We start from the raw sequence: 14,196 nt of genomic DNA on the forward strand, positions 1-14,196 counted from the left end.
GTGGGTGAACTGAGGAGCACCCACGATCGCTCGCGCGGCTGCATTCTGGACAAGCTGGAGTCGCTGAATGCTCTTCAAGGGCTGCCCCATGTAGAGCACGTTGCAGTAGTCCAGTCTAGAGGTCACAAGGGCGCGAGTGACTGTTGTGAGGGCCTCCCGGTTCAGGTAGGGACGCAACTGGTGCACCAGGCGAACCTGGGCAAATGCCCCCCTGGTCACAGCCGACAAGTGGTGTTCAAAAGTCAGCTGTGGATCCAGGAGGACTCCCAAATTGCGAACCCTGTCTGAGGGGCGTACTGTTTGACCCCCCAGCCTGAGAGATGGAACACTTGGCCAATTAGTAGGAGGGAAACATACCAGCCACTCGGTCTTATCTGGATTGAGTACAAGCTTGTTAACCCCCATCCAGTCCCTAACAGCCTCGAGGCCCTGGCACATCACGTCAACCGCTTCACTGAGCTGGCACAGGGCGGACAGATACAGCTGCGTATCGTCCACATACTGATGGTATTTTATCCCGTGCCGTCAAATGATCTCACCCAGCGGCTTCATGTAGATATTAAACAGGAGGGGGGACAGGACCGAACCCTGCGGCACATCTATCTTTCACAAATAGAACAGTTGCATCCAGTATGTACTTCTTTAAGTCTTCTTTACCCTCTTACTTGTCTTTTCCACTTAGGGTAGTTTATAATAAAAGGTCCATGAGAACAGATTGAAAATCATAATTAGTCCCTCATCATTTGATCTACCAAACTAACCACATCCTATGGAAATAGTGTCAAATTTGGTGTCATCCAAACTTGTGAAATCAACTCATTTAAAATTTGGTAATTTATATTGAACAGAAAAATAGATAGGAAAGAATGTCTATCTGTCTGCCTATCATTTCCTCAGGCATTAACTTATTGTCTATGGTAAGATACAGTGCATATATTCCACAGAAGACTCCTCTATATATCTAGTAAGTTGTTTTTTCTTACCTGATACATTTGACACATTAGTAGTACAGCAACCCACATGAAGTGAAACACACTGTTCAAAAACATCCAGAACATCCAAGGCGAACAAGTGGCAATTTGTGTAATGTACGTCCAAAATCCATCTGTTGTATAACTTGTGTGACAGTGGATTCCCCAGTCTGAAATAAATATATATATATATAATATATATATCAGAATTTTACAAAATAGCTTCATACTATTTTCCTTACAGCACATTTAAATGGATTGTTTTTGCTACAAGAGTAAACAGTATGAAGTTTCAAAATGAAAGTATTTAGTGATAAAAACAATCAGATAATACAGATTAATCAATATGAATAAAAACTTACAAAACTGATGCAGAGCACAGATCAGATACACTGAAAAAGCTAGGCAATTAGACATATGTGAAACAAACGAAACTTACAAGAGATACAGCCATAAATCATCCAGCAAATCATGAAGAGTAAAAAGAATAAATATCCCATGAAATAACGGTGATTTCCTGCTCCTGAGGAAAAAACAAAGTATTGCAATAAAACATTGTTTTGCACTACATTAACAGTACAACGAAGATAACATGCAGGCCTAATTGTGTTTCAACTGGAAAGTACACCTCATCAGGTGCACTTTGAAAATAAATCACAAGTCTCTCAAGGAACCAATGAAGATGGATGTACTAAAATTAATAAAAATACTAATGAGCATAAACATGAAATATAAAGCCAGATGTTTTGTTCAATGGCTTTTAATTATTTCCTAAGATGACAACATAATACAAAAATTAGTACTAGAAATTATTTGAATGCAAACTTTAAAATTGTGGGTTGTATTCTACATTTTGACCTCTATGAGAATAATCCTACACAGGAACTTCATTCAAGATGTTTCAGCTGCTGATAAAGACTACAAACCCTGCATATTTCTCAAGTCTTGTATAGCCTCAGGATTTTCTCCTGGAAAACTGAACAGATGGATCCTTCCTAACTGTGAGAGACAGATGCCGATTCCTAAGATTATATTTTAAATTACCAGTATTTTAGAAAACATACTGTTTATAGATTATATTTTTCTTGCCCCAAATCTAACTCTACTCTAACTATTTAGCAGATAATTAGTGGATTTTGTTGTTTTTCTCAAATGTTTCACTTTAGGTTTCCATCAAATTCATACTTCATTTTCATATCAGATAAAAACAGGTTAACTATTTCTAAGTTTACAAAATTGACTCTTTTAAGATTTTACAATCAGCTTCTATCTACATTAATATTCAGAATACGGTATGGCTGTATTTATTAATGGCTCAAATTTACCCCTCTAATATTTTGCAACATTAATCTAGCACATCATCATAACTGCTCTCTAGAAAAGGAAAAAACTATAGAATTATGTATTACTTTTATAGCATCCCTGAACTTAGAACAGCAAGAATTGTGGCCTCTAACTATTTCTGAAGTACAAATAGTCCTTGACTTACAATCACAATTAAACCCAACATTTCTGTTGCTAAGCAAGACTGTTAAGTAAAAATTGTCTCATTTTATGACCTTTTTGACATAGTTGTTAAGTGAATCACTGCAGCTGTCAAGTTAGTAGTATGGTTGTAAAGTGAATCTGGCTTTCCCAAAAACTTTACTCATCAAAAGATTGCAAGTGATCATGTGACCACAGGGATTTTGCAACTGTCATTAGTGTGAAAAATTGTCATACATCCCTTTTTTCAGTGCATTATAACTTTGAATGGGCACTAAACAAATGGCAGTAAATTGAGGATTATTCATAGTCTTGTCCAACTGTCATGTATTACATGACTATTTTTTTAAGGAAATGAGTGTATTATGAACAAAAATGCTTGGCAAACTTTTTGGGTAATCTGAAGATGATATAATTGTTTTCCAAGACTCTCATAAACAGAAATAATTTAAAAAGTGGAATGATTTACATGTATAAATTATTTTCTACAACAGCTAAAAAATACATTTTTGGAATAGTATATAAATGTCTGTGATACATCATTCCCATAAATATTTTCTTAGATATTTTTCTATATTATTCCAATAATGGAAATAGGTGCAAAATAGCTGCACATCCATTTTATTACTTCTTCACATTAAGTCTGACAAAGTCTACATGGGAGATATATGCAAAATGTTCCATTTCAGGGATAAAATGTTCTGGAGAACATAAATCAGGCTATTGTAGGGAGGTGCAACAGTCTTCTTGAGGTGAATGTTTCTAGGATGGACTTGCTGTTTATCCATCAACATCCCCTGCAAGCCCAATAATTATACTATGGGTTGTATTATCTCCTCCCCTCAAAAAGAGCAGGTATGGGACTTGGTTGTCCTCCTAGACTCCTGGCTTCTGCTGAAAGAAAGCAGTCTTGAAAATTATTCGATCATACCTGGTACAGCCAGATTAGTATGACCTAGAGTTGAAATGTAACATTCTGGACTTAATAAAAATGCATTACTAAGTGTATAAAAACTGAAGTATAATGTTTGTTTAAAATAAAAAGCATATTTGATAAAATAAACACACTGGTCAGTATCTCTAAACAATACTTACCTACACAGTTACCCACCCATGGACAGTGATGATCAAACTTGGCTATACATCGATTGCATACACCACAATGTTTGGACCTCACTGGCTTCCGTATCTGTTTGACAGATTTTAATATGCATAGTATATAAGAAAAGCTTTACAAATATATATGAAGTTTTAAATATGCAGGGTTACCAAGAATTGTAGATTGAGTAGAGGAAGAGGGAAAAGGAGAGGGAAAGGGAGGAGAGGAAGAGGAAGGAAGGAAGGAAGAAGGAAGGACTGGAGAAAGTTACAAGGGAGAGAAGAAAGTGGGAGTTCTGGAAAATAACTAAATTAGGGATCCAATTCTTCCAAAAAATGACAAGCGCTACAAATCTAATGAAAATTGGCATGGGGAGGAAGCGGGCATCCCAGCTGTCTCTAGCGGCTGCCAGCCCTTTGAATCAAAGATCTTCAGAGGATATGCTCCAGAGAGAAAGATCCAATTCAATTAAGGAGCTTCAGATGATATTACAGACTATGCAAGAGATAATGGCTAAAAATCACGAAGAACTAAAAAAGGATATTAGAGAAATAAGAAATGATACTGGAGAACTCCAGTATCAACTCCAGTATCAACTCCAGTCTCCAACCTCCCCTTTGTTGGGAAGGTTGTTGAGAAAGTGGTGGCCTCTCAGCTCTGGCGGTCCTTGGAAGAAACAGATTATCTAGATGCCTTCCAATCTGGTTTCAGGCCTGGCTACAGCACGGAAACTGCTTTGGTCGCACTGGCCGATGATCTCTGGAGAGCCAGAGACGGGGGCCGGACCTCCGTTCTGGTGCTCCTGGACCTCTCAGCGGCCTTCGATACCATCGATCATGGTATCCTGCTGCGGCGGTTTCGAGAGGTGGGGGTGGGAGGCACCGTTTTTCGGTGGTTCTCCTCCTACCTCTCGGACAGGTTGCAGTCGGTGTTGGTTGGAGGACAGAGGTCAACCCCTAGGCCCCTTAATTATGGGGTGCCGTAGGGGTTGGTCCTGTCTCCCCTCCTGTTTAACATTTACATGAAGCCGCTGGGAGATCATTCCACAGCACGGGATAAAGTACCACCAGTATGCGAGCGATACTCAATTGTATCTGTCTGCCCTGTGCCAGCTCAGTGAAGCGGTTGACGTGATGTGTCAGTGCCTGGAGGACGTGTCTGGATGGGGGTGAACAGGCTGGCTCTCAATCCTGACAAGACCGAGTGGCTTGTGCTTTTTCCTCCCACAAATTGGCTAGGTATTCCATCTCTAAGGCTGGGGGGTGAAATTATATGCCCCTCAGACAGGGTTCGCAATTTGGGAGTCCTCCTGGACCCACAGCTGACCTTAGATCACCATTTGTCAGCTGTGACCAGGGGGGCATTTGCTCAGGTTCACCTGGTGCACCAATTGCGTCCCTACCTGAACCGGGAGGATCTTACAACAGTCACTCATGCCCTTGTGACCTCAAGACTGGACTACTGCAATGCGCTCTACATGGGGCAGCCCTTGAAGAGTGTTCGGAGACTTCAGCTGGTCCAGAATGCAGCTGCGTGAGCGATTGTGGGTGCGCCTCAGTACACCCACGTTACACCTATCCTTCGCGAGCTGCACTGGCTACCTATTGGTCTCCGGATACGCTTCAAGGTGCTAGTCGTCACTTATAAAGCCCTACATGGTATTGGACCTGGATACTTGAGAGACCGCCTCCTGCCAATTACCTCCCATAGACTATCAGATCCCACAGATTAGGTCTCCTCCAAATTCCATCTGTCGGCCAGTGCTGGCTGTCGACCACCCGGAGGAGGGCCTTCTCTGTGGCTGCTCCGGCCCTTTGGAACGAGCTCCCCGTGGAGATTCGGACCCTCGCCACCCTTCAGGCCTTCCGGACAGCCTTTAAGACCTGGCTGTCCCAGCAAGCCTGGGGTTGAGTTCCCCCCCTACTCGAATTTGTTCTGCTTGCTGTGTTTTTTAAATCGTTTGTATCGTTGTCCTGTTTTTGTCTTACTTTTTCTGTATTTGTTCCCCTTCCCTTGGCTTTTGTTCAGCCGCCCTGTATCCCTTTGGAGAATAGGGCGCTTACAAATTGAATAAATTCCAATTCCAATTCCAACTAAAGGAGAGGATGCAGAAGATGGATGATAAATTTGAGAAGTTCCAGGAACAGATCAATAAACACGAACAAAGAATAAATGTAATAGAAGGAAGGTTGGAGAATGAGGGGAAAAAATGGAGGAGCTGAGTTCTAGGCTGATCCAGGCAAACAAACAATTTGAGTTAACGGTCCTCACATTAGAATCGGAGAAAGCGGCCCAATTTCTACAGTTTCACAATGTAAAGGAAGAAAAAGGTGAGGATTTACCAGACATGATGGCAGACCTTATGGCAAAGGCTTTGGGAATAGGAAATGATGAGATGGCAAGTGAGCTCAATGAGATATATAGAATCCAGACAAACTACGCAAAAAAGAACAATCTCCCGAGGGAAGTCCATGTAAAATTTGTTAAAAAAATCAATACGCGACGAGGTGCTGAATAGAACAAGAGACGATCCGATAATACACAATCAACAACAACTAACAGTCCTAAAACAGGTACCGAGGAGAATCAGAGAACTAAGAAGGCCCTATCAATTTTTAACATCTGTACTGAATAAATAAGAAATTAACTTCAGATGGCTGATACCGGAGGGCATACTGGAAACTTGGAGAGATAGAAGATTCAGAATAGACACGGTGGAACAAGCGGAAGATTTCTACAATAATCTTGTTGGGCAGGAGGATGAGGAAGATGAAGGAGAACAGTTGGGTGCAAGGATGCAAGGACTCAGGGCACAGATAAGAAGAGAAAAGGAACTAGTGGAGACAAGAAAGGAGAAAGAAGTTGTTTTAGAGAAAAAAGGGGAAGAACCAAAAGAAGTGAGAGAGATAAGGGCAACAAGAAGCACACGACCTAAATACACATAAAATCATGTCGGGAGAAATCAAGATTCTATCATTGAATATCAATGGTCTAAACTTACCCCAGAAAAGGAAAACAACCTTTAATAAACTAAAACATTTGAATTACGATATAATTGCAATGCAAGAGGTCCATATAACTAAACGACAGGTCCAGATCTTGGAATATCCTAGATTGGATAAACTTTACACGGCATTAGATCAAAAGATCAAAAGAAAAGAGTTAAAGATACGATCCAGACTAAACTAATTTATCATGATGAGAAAGGAAGAATATTAATTGTAGAAATAATGTTAGACCAAAAAAAGGTGTCACTGGTTATAATAGATGCACCTTAATGAAGGTCAGAAAATTTTTTATTATAGACTACATAGCATTATTCGAGAGATGGGAAATGGAAATGTCTGTTTAATGGGTGATTTCAATGCTGTAGTTGACCAGAAATGGGACTATAAAAGTGGAAAGAAGAGAAAAGGAGCTAGAAGCATTTTGCCCAGGTCATTCTTCCAAATGGCTGAAGAATTAAATATCTATGATGTATGGCAAAAAGATGTCCAGAGGGAAAGCAATATACCTTCTACTCGAATAGACACGAATCCTGGTCAAGGATAGATATGGTCTGGATGTCGATGGAGTTAAGTTCGGAAGTGAAGGAGATAGACATAGAACCCAATTTATGGGCTGACCAAAATCCCATGAGGATTATATGGAAAAAACAAAAGGGCAATTATTGTTGGTTATTCAATAGAACAATCCTAAAGGATCAGGAATATATTAAAAGAGTTTAATCAGGAATTAAGATTTTTCTTCAAAGAAAACTGGCCAGGAGACACAAAACCTATGGGATACAACTAAGGCATTTATAAGAGGGGTCACAATATCGGCTACAGCTAGGAAGAAAAAAATTGAGAATAAAAAAATAAGAGAGTTGAAAGAAAGGTATAGAAATTTAGAGAGTGAACTTCAAAAGAAACAACAAAATAGAAGTATAAAAGGAAGTATGGAATTGATTAAACATGAATTGGCTATATTTGAAAAAGCAAAATTGGCACAGTCTATAAAAAAAGCAAAACAAAATTTCTTTGAGAATTCAAATAAACCGGGGTGGTGGCTATCCTATAGGCTGAGGAAGCAGAAGCAAGAATATTAGATCAATAAATTACAAGATGAAAAAGGCGAGATCTGCTATCAACTAGAGGAAAAGAAAAGGATTACCCAAGAGTTCTATGAACACTTATATAGAGAAAACCGAGACTATACAAAGGAAGGAATACTATAATATCTGGAAAAGTCAGAACTGCCAAAAATACCAGAGGAAATAAAAGATATGCTTAATGAAGAAACTAAGACATCAGAGATAATTGAGGCCATACAAAGACAAAAGAATAATAAAGCTGCAGGGCAGGATGGACTGCCAGTGGAAATATATAAAGAATTCCAGGATATGCTTGTTCCAACGCTGTTGGAAGTTTATAATGCTGTATTGAAAGAGGCGAAGATATTGTTATGATGGACAGAGGCTAATATTGTATTATTACCTAAGGTGGACACAGACCAGATGTTTATACAAAATTAGAGACCAATCTCACTGCTAAATGCAGACTACAATTTTTGCTCTAATAACAGAACGGTTGAAAAAATTCCTTACATCATTCATCCACACAGATCAAAATGGATTCCTCCCCAGAAGACAAATTAAAAACAATATGAGAATTATGCTGAACATTCTCAAATATTATGAAGTACATAATGAAAAACAGGTTGCATTATTTTTTCTCAATGCCCAAAAGGCATTTGATAATGTGAACTAGGAATTTTTGCATCAACAATTGGAACACATGGAATTTGGGGATAAATTTATAAACACGATTAGAGCAATATGTACAAATCAAAAAGCCAAAGTAATAATTAATGGTGAATTAACGCAAAGCATAGCAATCCAGAAAGGTAAAAAACAAGGTTATCCCCTATCCCAGCTGCTGTTTATATTAACCTTAGAAGTTTTAGCCAGGAATGTACATAAAGAGGAACAGATAAAGGGACTAGAAATTAAAAAGGAACAATTTAAGTTATAGGCTTTTGCAGTGTTTGTGTTAGAGGATCCTATAAAGTCTGGTATGAAACTTATTGAGGAATTGACAGAGTATGGGAAAGTAGTGGGTTTACAGATTAATATGACGAAGACTAAAATGCTGGTTAAAAATATGACATTAAAATCGAAAGAGGAGTTAACGAAGAAATTTGGTATCCAAACTGTCAAAAAAGTCAAATATCTAGGTATACATTTATCTGCGAGGTGTGTGTCCATCAAAGAAGATAACTATACTAATTTGATCAATAAAACTAAGAAAGACTTAGAAAGGTGGAAAAACCTACAATTGTCCCTGATGGATAGGATCGCAGTCATAAAAATGAATGCATTACCAAAATTTCTTTTCCTATTTCAGAATATTCCCATTAAATTAGAAAAAAGGTTTTCTTAAAGATCTGAATCAACTAGTTTCAAAATTTATTTGGCAGGGAAGAAAACCAAGAATAAAACTCAAGGCTATGCAAGATACTAAAGAAAAAGGAGGATTTGGTGTACCAGATTGGGAACTTTATTATACTGCGGCCATTCTAACATGGTTAAAAGAATGGATAATGTTGAGAAATAAAAGATTACTGAAATTGGAAGAACATGACCTCCAAGTAGGATGGCATGCCTTCCTTTGTATGAAAAAGGATCTGCACATAAATATTTCAATAGACACTACATCAGACAGTCCTTGTTATTAATATGGAACAAAATTAAACACGACCACTATACCAAAACACCCATTTGGTTATGTATGATGGAAGCATACATACATTCAAATTTAATTAATATGGAAAATATAGTTACATATAAAGAGTTATTGAACAGACAGGGGGAAATCAAAACTAGATTAGAATTGGCATCACAAGGGGTACAAGTAGAATGGTGGTCCTACTTACAGATACAATCAAGATTTGCACAAGATAGAAAGAAGGAAGGTATTGCCAAAGATTACACAATATTAGATAAACTTTTGATACAGACAGAAAACAGGCTGATCAAAGTGTTGTATAGATTTTTGTTGGAATATAAGCTAGAGGAGGAACATGTCAAAGAAACTATGGTCGCCTGGGTGAAAAATTTTGGTTATAATGTGGAATTGGCTAAGTGGAAAAAACTTTGGAAACTTAATCAGAAACTAACAATGGCTACGGCGTATAAAGAAAATCTTTATAAGATGTTCTACAGATGGCATCTCCCCCCAGCACGGCTCTCCAAAATGTTTAAAAATCTGGCTCCAAATTGTTGGAAGTGTAAAAAAACACCAGGCACTTTTTATCATATGTAGTGGACGTACAATGAGGCAAAAAAAAATTGGAAAATGATTCAATCATGGTTAGAACAAATGGTGGAAGACCAAATCTTGTTTAAACAAGAAATTTTTCTCCTAGGTATAATACCGGAGGGGTTTAAGAAAGATACACTTTATCTAATTATACATTTACTAACTGTGGCACGCATAACTTATGCACAATATTGGAAAAAATAAAATACACCATCAGAGCTAGATATAATCAGAAAAGTGTTGACCTGTGCGGAAGCAGATAGGCTCACTCTTGAACTTAAAAATAAAGGGGAATCAGAATATTTTGAACTCTGGAACAGATTTTATGATTGGTATAAGACAAGGTGACAAGACTGGAACAAACTGTATATATTGTGATTGGACAGAAGGATAGACAATGTATTAAGTAGGCTAATTGTTAATGGTTGAGACTAGCTGTATACAATGTGAATGTATGGTCACTTTGACTTTGTGGTACTGCATTGTTTTAAATGTAAAAATAATAAAAATATATTTAAAAAAAAAGAATTGTAGATTCGATCTTTAGATTTTAAGCCTATTTCACTATGTAGCTATGAATGAGAGAGAGAGATAAAGAGAATGAGAATATTAATTTAAATCAGAGTTTCTTTTTATATAAATTCAGTGGTTTAAAAGAATAAAGATAATTTGAAACTGATATCTGGATAAGAAATAGACAAACATAAACTGGACTTCTATCCCTCTTCACTAGTTCTTTCTTTAAGCTGTAAAAAACAGAAGCCCGATATTGTGACAGGCTTGTGGAAAAAAGACAAGACTTTAATAATAATTTATTTTACTAATTAATAATGAAATCTTAAGAAACTGTATTGTTACCTAAAGATCAACTAATTACCCATAAATAATAAATGTTAAGCTACAAAGGGAAAAAATTCAATGAGATATTTTCAATATTACACACGAGCATATTTCATCAAAACAAATTTATCATATATACGAATGAAGTAAAGTATTAGTGTAGGAAGTACAAAATTAAGCCTTTATTTCTTAAACTAAAAATTATATAAAATGTCTCAAAACTATCAAGATTAACATTCTGCCACCTGCAGTGCCATACTTATTTTTTAGTTCAAAAATAGAAGCATATTTTGCAGAAATTGTAGGAGTTTCTGCAATAATCCTATATACTCAATCACTCACAATGCATCCAAATCTGATACATCATGATTGTGCTTTTTCTGCTTTAGTTCATGGTTCAGATTAAATTTAAACTCATATGCTGCATAACTAAACTCCACACAAAAAGCATAGTGCATATGATTTACTGAACTATAATAAAGCTGTAAACTTCATCTGTAATTGCTGATAGAAATATATTCATAGTTCATGGTTAATAGTTCACATTTAGACTATGCATACTGAACATTAGGAGAGAAAATAAGCTGCAGAAAGAGAACATCTACATATCAACGAACCCTTGTAATAGTCTGAAAGTTCCCTCGATCTAAAGGGAAAATGAAAGAAGCAGGCTTAAGACAGAAAATGTATGATGCAGTCTAACCACTATCTGAGACCCAATATGAAATATGTTATACGTAATCATAAAGGTATGATTTATGATTGACAATCATAAATTGTCATTTACATGACAATTGACAATATGGAAGTAGAATGAGGCCAATAATTTAACAAATGGACTAAAAATGTTAAAGTATCCACAAAAGTAACTTAGGAAAGTCTATAACAGTAACTGAATTGAATTGAATATTTATTACAACTTATATGCTATTCCATTTCAAGGGACACTGAGTGATTTGCAGCAATAACATAAGATTAAAAACAAAAATACAATTATAACCATTGAGTTCAACATGTCACCATTCAGAGTATGCATTTCGTAAGAGCCATGTTTTGTTTTTGCTTTTGCTTTCCAACAAAAAGATGATTCAGATATCTGAGGACGAGCTATTTCAAATGATAGGAGCTATCAATAAGAAGACTTGAATCGGGAATCCCTAGAATGGCATCTCTCAGTGATAGAATCCTCAACAAGTCTTCTCTCCTAAATCTTATTGGGCAATTCAATTCAACTTGGAGAAGGCAGTTTCAGTGATACCAAGGTTCTGTGCCAGGCAGTGTCGACTGGCAACTACGCGGAGGAGAGCCTTTTCAGTAGCAGCTCCGACCCTCTGGAACGATCTCCCCGTGGAGATTCGTACCCTCACCACCCTCCAGACCTTCCGCACAGCCCTCAAGACCTGGCTATCCCGTCAGGCCTGGGGTTAAAGATTATATTCCATCCCCGCCCGAATGCTGAATGAATGTTGCTTTACTCTTTTAATTATGTATTGTCCTATATGTCTTTGTATGTTTCCCCTTCCTATATAAGTTGTAAGCCGCCCTGAGTCCCCTCAGGGAAAAGGGCGGCCTATAAATAAACTTAACCTAACCTAACCTAGTGGCAAAGAGCACTTGAAATGTATCCAGAAGCTAGCTGGCAGCCAGTGTAGCTCTAATTGTAGTATTAATGCATGGGGAAATCTTGATGCATTTATCACCTGCTGCATGTTAGATCATATAGCAGGCAGCCCTATGTACAACACATTGCACGTGCAATAAATTGGTGGCAAGGGCATGAATGATTGAGAAATCCTCCAGATCCAGGAAAAGCCACAAATCGAGCATGAAATGAAATGGTGCAAAGATCCTCATGGCCACAGCCCCCATCTGTTGTTAAAATGGGAACCATGACTGAGTGCTATCAAACATCCAACAATAATAGCCATGCGTTTGCTCCCGATGGGACAGTTTCCATGAAAGAGCTGCTTTGTGATCAGAATTCTTCTGACTTATGGCTCTTGTAAAAATGGAAGCTATGGCCCGAGGGACCAACCATGAATGGGATGCTCTTGCAATGGTGTCTCAGTCCCAGATTATTGCTTGAATGCATTACTGCAAGGCATTCAATGGTGCTAGTTCTGAACTGGTGCTGAAAAAGCAGATTATCAGCTGTGGAAACTTGCTATGTGAGAATTATATGTATCCTTAGGCTGTTCCACTGGTTACACAAGCCAGTGCAAAATTTTATTTGAAGTGCTAGTTAGAATCTATAAAACCCTATATGGAATGGCACCGAAATTTCTGAGATCACTTTACCAAGCATGATTCTGCCCATTCTAGCCTGACAATCTAGAAAAGGTAAAAAATCAATCCCTTTTTAAAATGTTGCTTATATAATTTTTTCGTCCTAGTTGCAATCCTAGTGACTAAGAAAAGTATTCAAAGCTAAATAAATAAATCTAACCCTAATCCTGTAGTTTCATATGGATTTCTCTATAGAGTTTTTTTTGTCTGGAAAATTTTGAACTTCTGGTAGAGCCATCTGCCAGAATTTATCTAGCTAATTTAATATGGTTCATTACAAAATGTTACATATATTTAAATTCAAATTTCTAACAAGAGTCACCCGAACTATTTTTCAGATGTTGCAGCTTCATCAGTATGAAGACTGCAGTGAGGAATCTTGATATCCAACTTTAAGTCTCATATCAACAAGAATATTGATACCGTTCTTTATGGTTTCCATATGTCTGAATTCTACATGAATCACATATACTATGTGAATATATCCTCTTGCAATCCTAAAGTATACATTTTTTAAAACATTCAACATTAAAATGTTTTGTTTAAATTCAAGTAAGTTGTGTCTATATGTATTAGGGAAAAAGTATATTACCAAGCAGGTACTACAGAATATACTGAGATCCAAGCTTCCTGTCTCTGCAAGTTCCACTATTGTCTGTAGAAAAATATAACAAAAAACATATTAAATTTTTTAAGATCTGACTTTTTACATACTATGTACCTTTTTATAAATAGACATATTAGCATATAGACCATCTGAGTACCAAATAAGTAAATCAAATTGTGCAATTTCTGCTGCTTGGATACCAAGCAATTAAAGCATGTTAACATTGATTCTAATCAGCTGTGTTTGTTGCTAGATTGAGCCCAATGAAAGGATTGTTATTATTCAGTTCTATATGTTTTGTATCAGTCACTAGAAAGACTGTCTGCAATTCTATGAGTCTTTTAAACATTTACATTTCAATTAACACAATACTGTTAAGGTTCATAAAGTCACAATTTTTTAGTGGTGGTCTCATAATTATGAGCAACATTACTGTTGTTTTAAACTAAAAAAATAGTTATTTACCATTCATTTTAACATTTTGGGTGATGCCACTATGGACTTTAAACTGTAAATTTAACCATTTCAATTTTTTAATTACTTGCTGTTAGCGTTTATATTAATATTGAATATTATTATAATTAAACCTCTGTGTTCTACCCAACA

At 37.0% G+C, this 14,196-nt stretch overlaps 1 protein-coding gene across 1 annotated transcript in view; it reads right to left on the reverse strand.

Annotated features, from left to right (window-relative positions):
- The window catches only part of ZDHHC17 (zDHHC palmitoyltransferase 17), a 65,351-nt gene that overhangs the window by 5,887 nt on the left and 45,268 nt on the right, over nt 1-14,196 (reverse strand). The window contains exons 12-15 of the mRNA XM_087723417.1: nt 13,576-13,638; nt 3,552-3,645; nt 1,411-1,494; nt 984-1,141 (exon numbers count right to left, since the gene is read on the reverse strand). Coding sequence (XP_087579543.1) covers nt 984-1,141; nt 1,411-1,494; nt 3,552-3,645; nt 13,576-13,638 — 399 coding nt within the window. The remainder of the gene's footprint in view (nt 1-983; nt 1,142-1,410; nt 1,495-3,551; nt 3,646-13,575; nt 13,639-14,196) is intronic.

Source organism: Thamnophis sirtalis, unplaced genomic scaffold, assembly GCF_051295495.1.
Source record: "Thamnophis sirtalis isolate CommonGarterSnake01/CBP01778 unplaced genomic scaffold, rThaSir2_p1.2 scaffold_9, whole genome shotgun sequence".
In the NCBI taxonomy this organism is placed as follows: domain Eukaryota; kingdom Metazoa; phylum Chordata; class Lepidosauria; order Squamata; family Natricidae; genus Thamnophis; species Thamnophis sirtalis.